The sequence below is a fragment of the Ursus arctos genome, unplaced genomic scaffold (genome assembly GCF_023065955.2).
Source record: "Ursus arctos isolate Adak ecotype North America unplaced genomic scaffold, UrsArc2.0 scaffold_1, whole genome shotgun sequence".
Lineage (NCBI taxonomy): Eukaryota > Metazoa > Chordata > Mammalia > Carnivora > Ursidae > Ursus > Ursus arctos.
The window spans coordinates 98,603,770-98,621,529 of record NW_026622763.1 but is presented as its reverse complement, the minus strand read 5'-3'; the positions used below and the strand labels follow the sequence as shown (position 1 = coordinate 98,621,529).

Here is a 17,760-nt window from a genome sequence, read left to right as displayed (position 1 = left end):
TCCACTTCTGGGTATTTCCCAAAGAAAATGAAAACACTGACTGGGAAAGATATAAGTGCCCTTATGTTCATTGCAACATTATTTACAATAGCCAAGATATGGAAACAACCTAAGTGTCCATTGATGGATGAATGGATAAGAACAATGTGGTATATAAATACAATGGAATATTACTCAGCTATAGAAAAGAAGGAAATCTTGCCATTTGCAACAACATGGATGGACCTTGAGGGCATTCTGCTAAGCAAAATAAGTCAGACAGAGAAACGCAAATACCATATGTTCTCACTCATACGCGGAACCTGAAAAGAAAAACAAAAAAGAAAAAAAAAACCACTGAACTCAAAGATAGAGAGAGCAGATTGGTGGCTTGTGGTTGCCAGTGGCAGGGCGTTGGGGGGATGGGCAAAACGGGTGAAGGCTGTCAACACGTACAAACTTCCAGTTAAAAAATAAATAAGCCTTGATCATGTCATGGACAATGTGGTGACTTTAGTTAATAATACTGTATTGTATATTTGAAAGTCGCTAAGAGAGTCGATCTTAAAAATTCTCATCACAAGAGAAACATACATCATAAATATAAATGTACAATTCACTAAAAACTACTTCCCAAAACTTGAGTCAACAGAAATTATAATAACCTTCAAAGTAGAATCTAGGAGACACACTGTTAAATCACTGCGGTTTCCTTAATCACTATCGTGAGACTACCAAAAATAAAAACAAAATTGAAATGACCAATGACATTTGCCAAACATTATGCTCTTTCCTGTCATTCCCACCAAATACTATCAAGAATGATAGAACTTTATGAGTTTTAATGGTCATATCTGTGAAGCTAAGGACAGTGTATAAATTGCTGGCTTGTGGAAAGAGAGAAAACGTGAAATATCAAAACAGCTTGCTTGCTCTCTGTGAAGCTCCAGGGCTCTGGTCTCCATTGCTAGCAAATTTTTCACCAACTGCCTTTTTCTTCAGTCAGCACCATATCCGACACGTATTATCCTTGCTACCTAATAAAACAAATTTCACCAAGTTATTTTTTCTTCATTTCATTTACCAATGCTCCCTTTTTACAAGTTGACCTTCTCTGCTTCACGGACAATGGTCCGTACACTCAATGTGACCAGCTGTGGAGTCTTTGAGCTGCTCCGGCATTTTGGGGGCAAGAATTTTTCTTTTTTTTAATGATTCCTGTCAGTCATCTATTGGGCAAGTTCATGTCCTACTCACATGTGTGAGATACACGGCATCTCAAAATTGGAGCCCTGAGAATGCAGCCTCCCCCACTTGTCATTCCCTCTGCCCTCCCCTCAAACAACGCGGTCAAGTGAAAAGACTGAGTTTGAACATCTTCAGACCTGGGAGGCAGCAGATTCCACTTCAGAACATTGCAAAATGTCAACAGAGTTTTCTCATCGTTGGTCAAATGTGAAATATGCATCCCTCCCCACTGCTCTGATAGACACTCTTCCAAAGCAGCTCTGATCGACTGCTGTCCAAGGGCGCCATTCACATTCGTCCTGCCTTTGGAAATGACCACCCCTATGGAGCAGTGCTGGGCACTGCTGGTTCTCTGACCCTCGGGAGCCAGGCACATAACATCAATATAAGAAGTATGCTGGTCCCATGGATTGGGAGAGCCTGTGAAAACTGTCCATTCCACCAAAAGACACCGCATCTTCTAAAAACACTGAATGACCACGCTGGCCACTTCCTTCCATGTGTGATTCCAGGCCCGACCTCAGGCAGTCCATGAAAACTCATGCAGCTAATCATACCCGGGTCCGTCCAGAAAAGGGGGTAGATCCATATGAACAAAGTGATTGCTCTAGTGATGACAAGACAGAAGTGTCACCCCCTTGTGTTAAGCTCCACCATCCAGCCAGCCAGTACTTAGCACTTTGGTGCTTTGGGAGACGCTAAATAAATCAGTAACGTCTTAAAGAGCTCAGGAGTGTAAATGCCAGCGCCAAAACAAGGCATAGACAACGTTCCTTCCCTAGAGTCTCCAGGATCTCCTGCGGCTCCGGGAAGAAGTACCACCCAGCTGGTCTAGCATGAACCATGTAGACTAGCAAAGGCTGGTCCTCTGACAAAGCAGCCCCGGCTTCCTTCTCCTTACCTGGCAGAAGCTTCCTACCTGAACTTCCGATGCCCCCATCACCATCTCCAACCTCTTTCCTCATCATGGGAAAGGATTTGACATTATGCTCACAATAAATTATGTGGGTTATTACAGTATTGTCTTAAGAGCACCTACATTTTAGTAATGCTCGCAAATCATAAACTCCAGATGGTAACCCCTAATTTTAGAAATTATCCACATTTAAATAGTAAGATGGAGTTTTTAGGGCAAAAAGGGAGATTATTCTCAGCACCCCTGAAGTTATAGGACTGGGAAGTTACTTAATCAGCCCAATATAGAAAGCCAGCCTTGCGCACGCGACATTTAACTTGTTAGACCAGTTAAGCAACTTTGAAATCGCTCAACACAGTACGAATCACTGGGAGTCAGGCAGATTCTGTCCTCTGTGCCCCCTTAGGGCGCCCCTAGCCCACAAGGTTTTACCACCCCATTGCCTGCCAGGGTCTCCTTCCAGAAGCACTGCACTATTATTATACCATACTCTTGTCACTTCCCACAATCGAAGTTAACCTAGTCTCAATCCAGTTCTTATAAAACATTTCTAATATAATTAATTCACAATAAATTGTTAACGGTTGAAAAATGCTCAATATGGGTTCTCTTCCCCCAAATACTAATGTGTTAGCAGGGGGCATCCAAGGAGAAAACAACTTAGCTCACAGAATAAATCTCTCATGGGCTGGAAGTCCAACTGTGCAGAACTTGGGTCCTAGCCTGTTTTAGTTACTAACACTTACCGACAACTGAATATTAACCATTCGGTGGGCACTGCCTGGGGAGATGTGGTAACCAGTAAGGCAGGCTACTGAATTCTTTGTCAAGAGCAACTAAAATGCAAAATCCACAAAGCCTTACAGTCAGAGCTCACCCCTGCGGTCCCACATGCAACTAAAATTAAATCGTGCGTGTGGGAAGCAGGGCATGCACCAGGGACCCTGGTAGAGGGGGAGGGGAGAGCAGTAACATCCTTTTGGTATTCAGCTTAGAAACTCTAATAGCCAATTGAAAAAAGGAACCACGTCTATGTGTCTCTCTCTCCCATACCTGTAATGATTATGTTGCCTTTATAGTTGAAAGCACATGAAAAGATCTCATCCGTGTGCCCTTCAAGAACCTGGAGGCACTGACCGGTCTGAACATCCCAGATTCTAGCTGTTTTGTCAGCGCTGCCAGTCAGAAGGCGATTCCCTTGGGGATTGAAAGAAATCTACAAGAGAGAAAGGAAAACGACAGGTTTGTGTAATTTGATTCCTGACGTATTTTTAATTGGCTAAAAGGGGACATGACTAAGCACCTGTCATCTTCCCAGCTTGGCATTTATTCTTACATAGAACAGTTCCTCCCTGAGGGGGGAAATTGTAGGGACTAATACATGAAGATTCAAGTCTAGACAGAAAAGTATAACTGGCCACCCCATCCCCACCCCACATTCTAAGAATCAAGACCAAACCTCCCCTCTAATTCAGGTATTCCCCACCTAGCTTCTTTCCAAAGACTCAAGATGCATACAAACAAATAGGCAGAGCCCTGGTGAGGATGAGTCCAGCTCCTTCAAACCCAAATCCCCATGTCGGGGCACCTGGGTGGCTCGATCGATTAAGAATCTGCCTTTGGCTCAGGTCATGATCCCAGCCAGGATCCTGGGATAGAGCCGGGAGTCAAGCTCCCTACTCAGTGGGGAGCCTGCTTCTCCCTCTCCTCCCTGCTCGTGCTCGCTCTCACTCTCTCTCTCAAATAAATGAATAAAATCTTAAAATATATATATATAATCCCTATAATCCAACTTTCTGTAATCAAAAGCATATAGATCCTCCTTCAATCTGTGAATGTCAGGGAGGACTTTTGTTCTACTGCCACGCAAAGTAAATTACGTTGTATAAATACGTCCTGAGTGCCTCCTACGTGCCAAGCATCGTCAAATGGTATCTGAGCGACTGTCAAAGGAAACAGTTCACTATTCCTTTGGGCCCCATGCTTACAACCCTCTCTAAATCATCATACGTAAGACAACAATTTGGGTCACGTCCTCTTTGACTGAAGGTTGGATGAAGGCAAGGCTCAAGGGTGTGGCTTTTTTTGTCCCTGTGTCCCTAGTACAATACCTAGCACAGGGAAAGCTCTCAAAAAGCATTTGCTGAATGAACGAATGAGTGAATGAATACCTTCACTTTGTATCCCATAGAAACGCCATTGCTGAATGGCAATTCAATAAGTAATGTATCACATAAGCCTAAAATGCAATAATGGAGTGTGCGAACTCTTTATATTCACACATACACAAAAATACGTGCGTTTGTTGCATGGACCACATCATGCATGTCAATGGTGATCAGATCCGTCACTCAGCAACATGGCCTGGGCTCTCTTCCCAGACTGTCTCCCACAGCCACACTTCCCTGTCTCCCTTCCTGCCAGGCCCTAGAGGCTCCTAGCCTACGGAAGAGAAGTGCTCTGTGTGGTCTCAGAGACCAACCTTGAAGGGCAGGGGCTCCTGACCACCAGCAGCAGGTGCAGAGGAGGGAGGGGGAGGGGGAGCACAGCAGGGGGTGGTTCCAGGGTCCAGGGCAGCCTTCCCGGACCTGAAGCCATCAAACTGTTCCTTTAAAAGCAAGGAGCAAATCTGATCTCAGGTACGAGACCAAGGAACTGGACTGCGCTGGGTGGGAGCTGAGAGTCACCAAGTCCCAGCCTTTGCGGAGCTTTTGGAGGACACAGCTAAACGTCAGATTACTGATCGGAAGGCCTGGCTCGGTGAATCAGCTTGTGGGAGGAGCTTAGCCAAAATCCTAAACTACAGCTTTGAAGTTTCAAAGTAGGTCATTTTAAGCTCTGTTAAGTGTTAAATATTTCCAGGAAATACTTTCTCAATTGCATCTAATTTACAAAACACTTGATACTTGCTGCACAGCGTGTTTTTTGCATAATATATACTTGTGTGTCTGCTAGGACCAGGAAAAGCACTTCATAAGTTTCTTAAAGAGCTTTAATAGGTATTTTCAGCTAACTCAGTCTTTTGCTGATGGCTGAGGAAAATGCTGTTTTATACTTTTTAAGAGGTTTTAGGAAGCATTTATTATGCTAAGTTTGAGGTCACACTTAAAAATATTGTTTTTAGGTAGCTGATTTCTAGAAAGAGCGAGATAATTGGACAAACCCTAGTGCCAACAGACCTATTTACACTAAGCATGCTATGTTTTTAAAACTAGATAAATTGCTCCGAATGAGAAAGCAACTCACCTTTGAAATTTCGCCTTCATGGCCTTCCAATGTGGTAATGCATTTTCTTGTGGCTGCACTGAAAACTCTTGCTGTCCCTTTTTGAAAGAGTGGAAATACATATAAATTCATCTGAAATACAGAACTTCGAGCCATGTGCCCTGAATTATGTAGTACCTATCCCTGTGACATAGGGACTCTGTGCTGCTTGTCTTCTTGCCTGCATCACCTAAAACTGCAAATGAAATCTGGCGCCACCGCGGGAGGAGAGGGGGAACAGGTGCCTCCCTAGCCCCGAGCTGATCAGAAGAAATGATGGGTTCCGAGGTAGAAAAGGTGGGGGAAAGAATCCAGAAAGAAAAAGTATTTTAGTGGGAAAAGGGAAAATCAAAACAAGTTTTGAGAGGCTGGTGATGAAATAAGCAGCCAGACCGGCATCACACACCAAATAGGAGTCTAAGGTTACAGAAGGTTCGAGAGGCCTTCCTGAAAAGGAGCAACAGCCACTACTCACTGGGCAAAGAACAGGCACCAGGGAAGCCTTTCTACAGAAAGAGCTGGTAGAACGGTTTGTTCCCCGTTGTATCTCCAGGGTCCAGAAATGCAAAGCTCCCAGGAGACACTCAATAGTGGATGATGGATGGATGGAGAGAGGGTGGGTGGAAGGAAGGAAGAAGTGGTATATGTATTTCCTTAGAATTAAGGAATGGAGGAGTTAAATAAATGTAAAAGGAGAAGAACAGCAGTAGTAAAATTGTCAGAAAAAAAGTTAAAATTTTTCTGGCCTGGTAGGGTAAAGGCTGCTCTGTTATTGCAATTACAAAATTACATAGAGGCAAAATAGCAACAATAGGGAATTTTGGTTACTTAATTTTCATTGACAAGAGCAAAACATCTTAGTAAATTTTTTACTCGCCCTTCTGACAATGTCAACTTCAGGAAGAAGTAGATGAAAATTGCTATGTTACGATTAATATGACTAAAAATATAAAACTTGTTAGTAGGACATTTCAAAAGCCTTAAAGTGACCAATGTGCTTTAAGAATGTGTTAATAGGGCGCCTGGTGCCTCAGTAGGTTAAGCGTCTTCCTTCAGCTCAGGTCATGATCCTGGGGTCCTAGGATCGAGCCCCACGTCGGGCTCCCTGCTCAGCGGGGACCTTGTTTCTCCCCCTCCCTCTGCCGCTCCCCCTGCTCATGCTCTCTCTCTCAAATAAATAAAATCTTTTTTAAAATATGTGTTAATATCAGGGTCCCTGGGTGGTTCAGTCAATTGAGCGTCCAACTCTTGATTTTGGCTCGGGTCATGATCTCAGGTCATGAGATCGAACCCCATGTTGGGCTCCATGCTCAGCAGGGAGTCTGCTTGGGATTCTCTCCCTCCGCCCCTCCCCCCACATGCTTGCTCTCTTTCTCTCTGTCTTTCAAATAAATAAATGAATCTTTAAAAAAAAATAGAATGCGTCAATACAACAAAAACAAATATCTTGCATCCTGTAATTCTCCAAATTTCTCAAAAGCATTTTGAAACTTCAGAAAACACAGAAATAATATAGCCTGAAACAATATTTTTTAAAAGATAGAAATATGAATAAGACACCAAAAAATACTTCAGCCTTGAGCGTAATTCCACTGAGGAAGTAAAAGGTGATAAATATGAAGAAACAGGTGCAGCTTCACAGCTTCAACTAACCCTGCTGAATGGATCCAACTTTAAGGGAATAAGGGCAAGAACCAGAGTTAAGTATACACGATTTCTCTAAGCAGCAAGACTTCGTAGAGGGCGCAGAATGAGACGAGGTTTATAAAACACACCAAAAGGAAAAAAAAATTTTTTTTTTGAAGTAGTGTCTTATTATACAAGGAAAGAATGGAATCACTGCTAGGGGACATAAGAGAGGATAGAGAAAAACAGAGGAATCATTGACCTTGCGGTTAATTCTCATCCATCCCTCAGGATCCTGATCCCCAACCCTGCTTGTTTCTCCCTCCATAGTGCTGACAATCTCCTAATATCTGACATTCTCTATATTCTAACATTCTATGGAAAACACATAACATGGTATTCTTCATTGTCTCCCTCTCCAAAATATAGCTCCCGGAGGAAAGGGATTCCTCTCTCTTTTGTTCATTGATATATCCCATGTTCCTAAAACAATTCCTGGCACAAAGTAGGTTCCCTATTCTCGTTGAATGGATTTCTTTTGGATAAGTGAGAATGATATTTAAAATGAAAAGGGTAGATTAATTACAGTTGAGGGATGATTTTAAAAAGCCAAGCTCTGTGAGAAGATGAAAAAGTAAGTAGTTACTTTGAAACATAGAGTTCTCCAAATTCAGGGCGTTTATATTCCAGGATATAGAAAGAACTTTATGTATGATCAAAGGATCACCTTTGAAAAGTCCTAGGCAGTAAAAGAACAGCATGCAAATGTAATTTTGAAAAGGGAGACGAAGGTGGAATAAAGACTCTGTAATTAAAATGAATCACTGGCAAAATTCTACAACTGATTATAACACAAAGGATAGGTGACTACTTAACAGTATGTTAGTCACAAGGAGCAAATTCAGGCAAACAAAGAACAAGTCATGTCTGAAAAAAGCATCCCATTTTGGCTAGAATTTCTTAAATGGCTGTTAAGAAGTTTACATGGACATTGAAAGAATTAGACATAATGAAACATCACGTGAGATTATCAAAGGTGTGACTTAGACACAGGGTAGGCTGATGTGTGCTGCCGCGGTGATGATATAATCATAGTACAGCATGATATGCACTCGTGGGGAGGTTCCGCGGATAGAATAGAGTGTCACAGGTGGTCATCACAGAGATGATGCAGACAGAGCAGAGCATGATGTGTGGTTGTCAAGGAGATGAAAACACACAGCGTAGCATCATACATGACATCAAACCGATAATGGAGATGTTGTGTAGAGTCATCTGTGGACTACGGGAAGATGGCACATACCCAGTGTAGCAACATATGGGGTCACCAACAGATGGCACAGATAGATTGTAGCATCATATAAGGCATGATGGATATGACATATACTGTATCATCACACACAGTGGTCTGGGAGATGAGGCCACATGGTGCAGCACTCCACAGGGTCATCACGGAGATGACGTAAACACAGTAGAACATATACAGCATATATCCCTAGGACGTGGTCAAAGACATGAATAATGGCACGCCAGTATGTATCAATAGAAACATTCAGCAGTAATGACATACCATGACACATACTTAAAAGTTGATACAGAATGTGGCTTCATATGTTTTTGTCAAGGATATGACGCAGACATCTTGAAGCATCCTTCACTGTCATCAGGGAGCTTACCCATAGGACAGCATCATCCCTGGCTATCAGGACAGGGGGAAGTCACAGTGTAGCATCAGATAGAGCAGGTTAAAAGATGACACATAGTGTAGCGTGATATGCGGTTGTCAGAAAGATGATCTTAGCATAGATTCACATATGATTATCAGAGGCATGGCTCAGACATGTCACATCCTGGGATTTGCAAAGACAGAAGTCTTCAGGCAGAAGATGCAAACATGCTGTGGGTCATACATGGTGTTATGCACCAGGTTGTATCCCCCACCAAACTCCTGTGTTGAATTCCTAACCCCGAGTACCTTACACGTTGACTTACTTGGAGAGTGAGGCTTTAAAGAAGAAATAGGTTAACATGAAGTCATTAGAGTGGGCCCTCACCCAACATAGCCGGTGCCCTTATAAGAAGAAGAGATGAGGATACAGACACATGTGGAGGGAAGACCACGTGAAGACACAGGGAGAAAACTGCCACCTGCAGGCCTCAGAAGAAACCAAGGCTGCCAACACCTTGATCTCAAACTCGTAGCTTCCAGAATTGTGAGAAAAGAAAGTCCTGTTGTTTAAGTCGCTTAGTCTGTTGTACTGTTATGGCAAATGAATACAGTTATCCAGGAGATGATGCAGCCACGGTATAGCATTACATGTGTTGGCCACAGACACACTGTAGCATCGTACATGGTGGACCAGATGGCACAGACACTCACAGCATCACACGTGACTGCCAGGAGACCACCCATAATAGAGCATCATACAGGATTATCAGAAAAACATGCACACATAGCATCTAGTTTCCTCCGTTGTCAGAGACACGATGAGACGTAGTATAATTTCATACGTGGTTGCCAAGGAGATGACCCAGAAAGAGTGTAGCATCACTTTGGTTGTCAGGGAAATGATGCAAATATAGCACAGTGACATACATCATCAGGGAGATGACACCTAGTGTAGTGTCACACGTGGTCATCAGAGTGATGACATAGACATAATTTGTGTCAGATGTGGATATAATGGACTTGACACAGACATATGTCATAAGTGCTTATCAGGAATATGAGACAGATTGATTTCAGCATAAAAAAATAGGAAAATAACACAGAAATAATGTGTCATCATACTGCTCCAAATGGCGCAGACATGGTGTGGAGTCCTACGTGATTATCATGGACATGACACAGAAGTCGTCTAGTCACATCGACGGCATCTCTGAAACGTCTGGAACATTTCATATAACGTAGCATGGTTTTCTAGGATATGACGCATAAATTATGTGGCCTCGTGTGTGGGAATCGAGGAAACGCTCACAGTAGAGAGCATCATACGTGGTTTCAAGAAGAGGATGTAGGTGTTGTGAAGAACACGACACAGACATGGTGTAACACCGTACGTGTTTTTAAGGAGATAACACAGAAATAGCATAGCATCCTAATGATTGTCGGGGCGAGGATGTGGTTATCAGGATATGATACACGGTGTGGCATCATGAACGGCGGCCAGTGAGGCAATCAGAGCATAGCATCATAAACGGAGGTCCGTGAAGTGACACACTTTAACATCACATGACCTCATTAATTGTGAGCACAGACAGCACAACATCTGAGCCCACCCTGGAGATGACACCCACTACAATATCACACATAGCACTCAAGGAGGTGACGTTAAAGGACTGTGGTAAGCAGACTTCAAAGATAGAATCCAGATATAATATGGAATCTTGTAGTTTCATAGATGAAGGGATCCAGACATAGCAGACCTTGAAGACGTGTTCGTCAAGGTGATGGGTTAGAAATATTACAGCGTCACACATACATTTCTAGGAAATGCTGAAGGTATGGTAGAGTATCATACATGCTTATAAAGGATTAGACGAAGGTACAGTGTAGCATCGTCCGTGATTTCAAGGAGAATGACGAGGACTGTAAATTAGAACACAGCAGTCGGGTCTATGACACAGACACAATACAGCATCATACATGGGCATTAGAGGGATAACGCAGACTCAGCGCAGCTCCGTACGTGACCATCAGGTGGATGACACGGGGCAGCCTTCAGGAAGAGGACACGCAGCATCATACTCTACCATCAAGGACAGAGCAGCATCGCACACGGTGGCGTGGTGTCGTGAGACGACACAGACTTAGGACAGCATCACCTGTGCGTGCCAAGGAGACGGGGAGATGACGCAGACATAGTATCACATGCAGTTGTCATGGATGTGACATAATGACATAATGACAGGGTGGCCGGCAAACGATGCAGAAGTTGCGTAGCACCTTACATACTTGTCAGGAATACGAGGTTCCCGTGAAGATGACCTGTTGTTTACTATCATAAATTATCATCCAGGACACAGTGTATGCGTAGTGTACCAACACAGATGGGTGTCAGTGAGATGCTACAGACATCACACAGCATCGTATGATGACCCAGAATATACCACGATATACAGTTACCAAGGGGATGTGAAGACCCAGTGTAACCTCAGGTGTGGTTGTCAAGGAGATGACGCAGACATTGTAACCTGCGGTTGCCAAGAATATGATGCCGACATAGCGTATTGACTGACATCACAGGGACGAGAAAGATGCAGCTTCTCTCACAGCGGGTCATCAGGTGGACGATCAACCCCATAGAATTATACATGTTTATCCAACCAGTTAAATGGATGAACAGGTGACCTACCATCAGCTGAAGCAGTTGCAATAAGTTTTCCAGTGTAATCAAAACAGCTGTCTAGTATTTCGTCATCGTGGCCTGTTAGCGTTGCCACACATTTTCCATTTGTGGCATCCCACAGCTACAATAAAAAAAGAAGGTGACTATGACTTCCCGTCTGAAGTGCAAAAATGGGAAGAAGTAGTCTTTATGGCATGCTATGGCTAGCTGAGTAACCGTGCAAGGCTGTGTGTATCGTTTTCACAGGTTCCGTTAAGTTTACCTGGATTCATGACAAGAGACCACAGCCAGCCCTAACACAAGGCACACTTTGGACAAAGAGAAGACCGGAGACAGACATTTAGAACAGGTACTGCAAATCTGCCACTATATTAGGAAAAATCTCAAAGTGCATGCTTCACTGATTGGAGTGGAAATGTCCTCTTTTCATAAGAAGGTCATCGAATGATAAGGAGCTTGATGTGAAACTAGAATGCTAGAGAGTGAAAAGTACATTAAGGTTATAATACAGCGGGTATGTAATCAAAGATTAATCCCAGAGCATAAGCTCGTAGCAACAGAAATTTAGAGGCAGGGAGACATTGTGTTGAGCCTCCTTGAGATTCACTCTAATCAAAGTTTAACAAACGAACAGAGAGACATTAAAGAAAAATAAAATGCCTTTTAAAAAAGATCTTGTAATAGGTTTGATTCAACTAACATGGTTTTACTCTTATCATCCTTCCTTTGAACTTGGGGGATCAGAAACTTAACATTTAAAAATACCAATTATTTATAAATTAACATCCTAATTTTACAGCACCTTTGAAATGTGGTAATGTTGCAATGAATATCTGACACAGTAAGAAGTGCACACAGGAGAACTGTAAGCAAAGATATTTCTTGAGCTCACCATGCAGGTTTTGTCCATAGAGCCAGTTAATATCAGAGAGCAATCCCAGTTGAATAAAGCACTGCTAATCTCAGCACAATGCCCAATTAGGGTATGCACCTTCCTACAAAATGGAAAGGATTCACACTGGTGAAAGGATATGTGCACAAACAATGACGTCAAGTCTATTGGTGTGAGAGTCAAAATTGCGGTTTTTACTAAATAGTATCTTTGATGACAAAACAATGATGGTTCTAGTATAGCTCAAAAACAGTCAACGAGGCTACTAATTTCATTTCTGCAAAAATATATTTACATTTGAAGCACTCAAAAATAACAGTACTTAAGACTTCAGTAAGCCATGGGTAAAAATAATACAGTTGGTCTGAAATTCTGGAAGTATTCTGACACCAGATCAGTGGACCCCTTGGTGGTTCAGAAGCTGCCCACCAAATGTCTGAAGGGCCCTTCCTTCTCCCTCCTTTGTTGGCGTATACACCTTGACCCGCTACCCCTGGTCATTAGCCCCTCTATCAAGATGCAGACAAGTCCAAGGTGGAGCTTTCCAATGCAAATAGTCTAATTTAGTTAACTTCTTAGCAACTAGAACCCAAAATAATTAGGAAGGAAATTGAAGTTGTTGGACTAAATTAAATTTGGAAAATTAGCCATGATTTTATTTACTCATGATATCCATGCCTGCCACAATGACAAGCCATTGAAATTTGATTACACAGTACAGGGAACAAATAACAGCCATACACCCAGGCTATTGTGAACATTTTCCTTCTATGTTCCAGTGTGGCATTATGTGCTCAGAATTCCAAGAAAGCATACATTTTTTTCTGGATCAGAAATATCATTAAATAATGAATTAATTCATTAGTAATTCATTAGGTTCATCCTATTCCTAGAGTCCAAAGCATAGTTTAAATAGATATGAGAGTAAACTAACGAACAGCAAAGACGATCTTACGCTGATTCAGATTTAAAAATCCTTAAAGACAGAGAATACCTTCCAGTATCAGCTTCCCACACTGCAACAGTATGGTCAAAAGACCCCGTGATGATTCTGTTTCCCGAGGTGTTAAAGGACAAAGAGATGATTTCAGCTGAATGTCCCTAGAAAGAGAGTGGATATCGTCATGCATTACCTGCAGGAAAACAATCTCAACAAATGCACAATGTCGTAGTTTAAAAGAAAATGCTAGAAAACACAAAACTCGACAGCGCGAAAACGTGGTTGGCTGGAGGGTGGGAATAGGGAGAGACTGCAAATGGGCACAGGTATCTTTGGGGGAAATTCTGAAAACTAGAGTTTGGTGAAGGTTGCACAATTCTGTAAATTTACTAAACGTTGACTTCTACACTTAAATCAAGTCCATTTAACTTAGTAAAACTAAGGAAAACTGGGTTTTGTTTGTTTGTTTAATGGGCAGGAAGAAGATATGATTTGGGAAAACGGAGGGCTTCTTTCACATTGTCTTGAAAACACTTTTTAAAAGTCTAAAGAAAAAAGAAAGAAGAAAAGAAAAGAAAGAAAAGAAAAAAAGAGGGAGGAAAAAGAAAAGTTAAAAAAAAAAAAAAGGCTGGGGCGCCTGGGTGGTTCGATCAGTTAAGGTTAAATGTCCGACTCTTGGTTTTGGCTCAGGTCATGGTCTCAGGGTCCAGGGATCCAGCCCTGCTTAGGGCTCCCGGCTCAGCAGGGAGTCTGCTTGTCACTCTCTCTCTCCTTCTCTCTGACCCTCCCTCTTCTTGCTTTCTCTCTGTCTCCCTCTCGCTCTAAAACAAATAAATAAATCTTTAAAAAAAGAAAGGCTCTATGCTTTTTGGGTTAACAATAGGTGATAGGTAAGCTTGTGAAATAAAGTTAATAACTTAAAAAAGGATATTCTTATGATGATTTTTTTAAAGATTTTATTTATTTGAGAGAGAGAGAGAAAGCAAGAGCGGGGTGGGGAGGGACAAAGAGAAAGGGAGAAGCAGGCTCCGTGCTGTGCAGGGAGTCCAACACACCGGGCTGGATCCCAAGACCCTGAAATCATGACCTGAGCCAAAGGCAGTCACTTAAATGACCGAGCCACCCAGGTGCCCCTCTTATGATGATTTAACATAAAAGAGGTTAATAAATATCTGGCCTTGGCCTGTCACTTAGTCACTGTCTAGGGCCGATGTATCAAACATTGAGACAACAGGAAGTTGCCCCTTTCTACGGCAGACCCTGCATGCTGTATACCCCTTGTTTCCCTAATTATTTTGGCAAATGAACATAGTTTTTTCAAGAGTGAAAAAGTTCATTTACAAATCAAATTACTGGTTGATTCCAAATGGCAAACATTAAATGTAGCTGAACATGAAAATTCTAGACACACAAGACAAATGTGTTGTCCGGTGCAGACAGCTGCAGGTGTGCCGAAGGAGAGGCATCCTCTCGAAGACTGTTAGGCATCGGTCTGAAAGAGGAGGTAGGGCAGAGGCAGAGACCCGTAGAGATGATGAGAATAAAGATCAAAAGAATATACTTACATTAATGTTGGCACTCTGAATTCAGAAAATCCCTTGGTGTTGGTTAAAAAGAGTGTTTTTACTCTCTCTTTCTATCCCATTTTTTAACTTTCTCGGAAAAAGCTCTCCTAGGAAAGGGGGTCCTAATTTGAAATCCATTTATAATTTGAAAGGAGAAGTATTGGATTTCCCACCCCACTGTTCCCACTGACTGGCCAGAGAATCACCCTGTGTACGGTAGTTTGGGCTCGGGTGGAGGAAGCAAAGGAAACAGGTGGGAGGAAGGTGCTGGGCGCGTGGTGGTGACGGACAGAGGCCCCCGTGGAGACACACCACCAGCTCTTGCTCTCCGGGCAGTGCCCTTTGGCCTTTCTCCTCCTGCCACTTATCCCTTGTCATTTCAGTCTTTGTAATACAGGAGGCTTCTGAGACCAGGCGGTAGTGGAGGACGGTGTGAACCGTTGTCGTTTTAAGGACTCTTCTGGCAAGTGTCTCCAGTTCTGCCTCTTCCAGAAAGTGCCATCCTCCACCTATTCAGCTTTAAGCCAGATAGATGGCGCTAGCTTTCAAGCTATTGTTGGTATGGCTTACAGACGGAAGCGAGTCAAAATTAAAAAAGCCCATGTGGCCTCCCCAGCATCACAAAGTCTTTGGGAATAGCCAGCAAACCAAATGGGACAACACTTTTCGCTACAGTCTGAAAACCAATAGCTCAAAAATATCCTCTGACGTAGAGCTCATTTTGTAATAAGAATATGAATAAGAACAAAGTCAAGTAATAGGCTCATGCTCGGCAATGGCCGAGGAAAATGCACAACCCTGGAAGCTGGTGACATGGTGCACGTACCCTTAAAGTGAACACTTCCTCTCCATTCTGAATGTCCCACAGTTTGGCTGTTGTGTCCATGCTCCCAGTAGCCACCAGCGTGCTTTGAGGATTGAATGATAAACACACCTGAATTACAGGAAATGGAAGAGATTTTAGAAAGATAGAGTTTTGAATTGTGAATTTTGTATAGAAAAGCTTCAAGATGAACCGCCTTAGTTTCAGCCTAATTCTCTGTAAAACACACCGTGAGATGCCGGGTGGCGTATGGGTGGCCTGCTTTCTGCAGGTTGAATCTTGAAGAAGAGGCTGCTTTGCTCTCAGGTGGGCAGGGGCACTGGCACACCTTGCCACCTCCAGACAACAGGAGAACAAAAATACAAGCAAACCCATCTCCTTAGAGCTTCACGCTCTCTGGCTCCCACCTTCCTTGTTAATTTCACAGTCCTTTCCAATCTGCCCCCTCACCTGCCAACGACTTTGGCTATTGGCTCACGGTCTCAATTCCAAGTCCTCAGTGGCCTTCATGTGAGCCATCAATCCAGGAGCCCAGACCCATGACCCCGCACTCCCTTTCATAATCACTCCTGTGGCCACACCCTGGACCTCAAGGTCACTTTTTCTAGAAAATTCACTACGGATACATCCATCTCTCAGGACAATTTCCCAAAGCTTCCACTTTCTTCCTTACCAAGCCACCCCCAGGATATCTTCCATCCATTGAGTCCCCTGCCTCTTGCTGCCCCCCCCATTCAACTGACACCCCGGAAGCATCACTCCTGCCAGCATCCCAGTACCTTCACTCCTTGTCTTTCCCCAGCACTGTCCATAAGACTCCTAACAACAAATCAAGCTGGCATTTCACCCACTCAGTGGCCCTCCGCCATCACTCAGCTTGAGAAAACCGCCTGGCAGATTACAGGTGCCGCTCATTCGTGCCTTCTGTCCTCAGCTGCGCCCTCAGCACCGTTGCGTCCCTACTGGAAGGTGCCTCTGGCTCCATACTTTCTCCCTTCCCCCACTCTTGTCCCCAGTGTGTCCTCATCCCTCCCCCACAGATAACCTGGCCTCCTCCTACTTCCCTGAGAAAACTCACCTATGGGGGGACCTCCCTCACCTGGCCCTCACTTCCTTTCCCTTTGTTGTCAGGTGCAGAGGGATCCCTACACCCCTCTGAGACACCCTCTTCCCTGCAATCCTAGGGGAGACGTGCCCACTAATTTTTCCCTCCGTCTAGACTGGATGTCCCCCAGTAGCCTATAAACAGGCTTGAGCTCTTCCCACGTAAAGATAAACCCTCCTTTGACTCTAGGTACCCCTTTTTTTAGCTGCCTTTTTTTTCCTTTCACAACCAAATTCCTTGGAAAAATCGTGTACCATCACCACTGCCTGTCCATCCCCCGCTACTTCAACTCCCCTGGAACCACTCTGGTTAAATCATCTGAAGGCTCTGTGGGTCACCCCATTAAGCTCCCTGACGCCTGCAGTGTTGACTCCTTTGTTCTCTGTATTTCCTTCCTTCTTAATGTTTTGACAGTGCTCTGCTTTTCTTCTTTTACCTCCTACATCTTTTTTTTTTTTTTTATCTTTTGGAGGATTCTTCTCTTCTCCAGCTCCTCAAGATGCCATCACACTTCTCCCCATGCTGACCCTCTTCCTTTCAGAAATTGCGATTCTCAGTGGTTCCCACGGCAAACCCCATTGCCAGTGACTCACACACCCACATCTCCTTCCCCGACCTTGTACTCAGTTCAGCCCCAAAGGGCCTCTGTGTGGACATCACACAGGGAGCTTGGATCAATCTAAGACACCCAAGTCATATGATCACAAACCTGCTTGTCCTTTTAGATAAAGAATTGGCGAATGGTCCTGCCATTGTTTGAAGTCAGGGAATGACCCTGGCGCCCTTCTTCTCCTTCACGCCTCACATCTGCCTGGTAACCCAGTCCTCCTCCTCCCCTCCAGCCTCTCTCGCATTCTCTTCACCTGCCTCATGACAGGCCTCCGTTGTCTTTGCTTGGACTGCAACGAGACAACCAGCTGGCCCCTACTTCTGATCGTACGTCACGCTGCCACAAGAAGGATCTTCCCAAAGAGTAAAAATGACCATGCTATCTCCCACCTAAAAAGTCTCAACAGTTATCCACAGGAAAAAGTCCAAATTCCTTAGCACAGC

General features: G+C 43.6%; 1 protein-coding gene across 1 annotated transcript in view; it reads right to left on the bottom strand.

Annotated features, from left to right (window-relative positions):
• Nucleotides 1-806: 806 nt before the first annotated feature.
• The window catches only part of DAW1 (dynein assembly factor with WD repeats 1), a 37,820-nt gene continuing 20,866 nt past the window's right edge, over nt 807-17,760 (bottom strand). The window contains exons 7-13 of the mRNA XM_026491777.3: nt 15,606-15,713; nt 13,269-13,375; nt 12,275-12,377; nt 11,389-11,503; nt 5,390-5,466; nt 3,197-3,359; nt 807-1,016 (exon numbers count right to left, since the gene is read on the bottom strand). Coding sequence (XP_026347562.1) covers nt 982-1,016; nt 3,197-3,359; nt 5,390-5,466; nt 11,389-11,503; nt 12,275-12,377; nt 13,269-13,375; nt 15,606-15,713 — 708 coding nt within the window. The 3' untranslated portion in view covers nt 807-981. The remainder of the gene's footprint in view (nt 1,017-3,196; nt 3,360-5,389; nt 5,467-11,388; nt 11,504-12,274; nt 12,378-13,268; nt 13,376-15,605; nt 15,714-17,760) is intronic.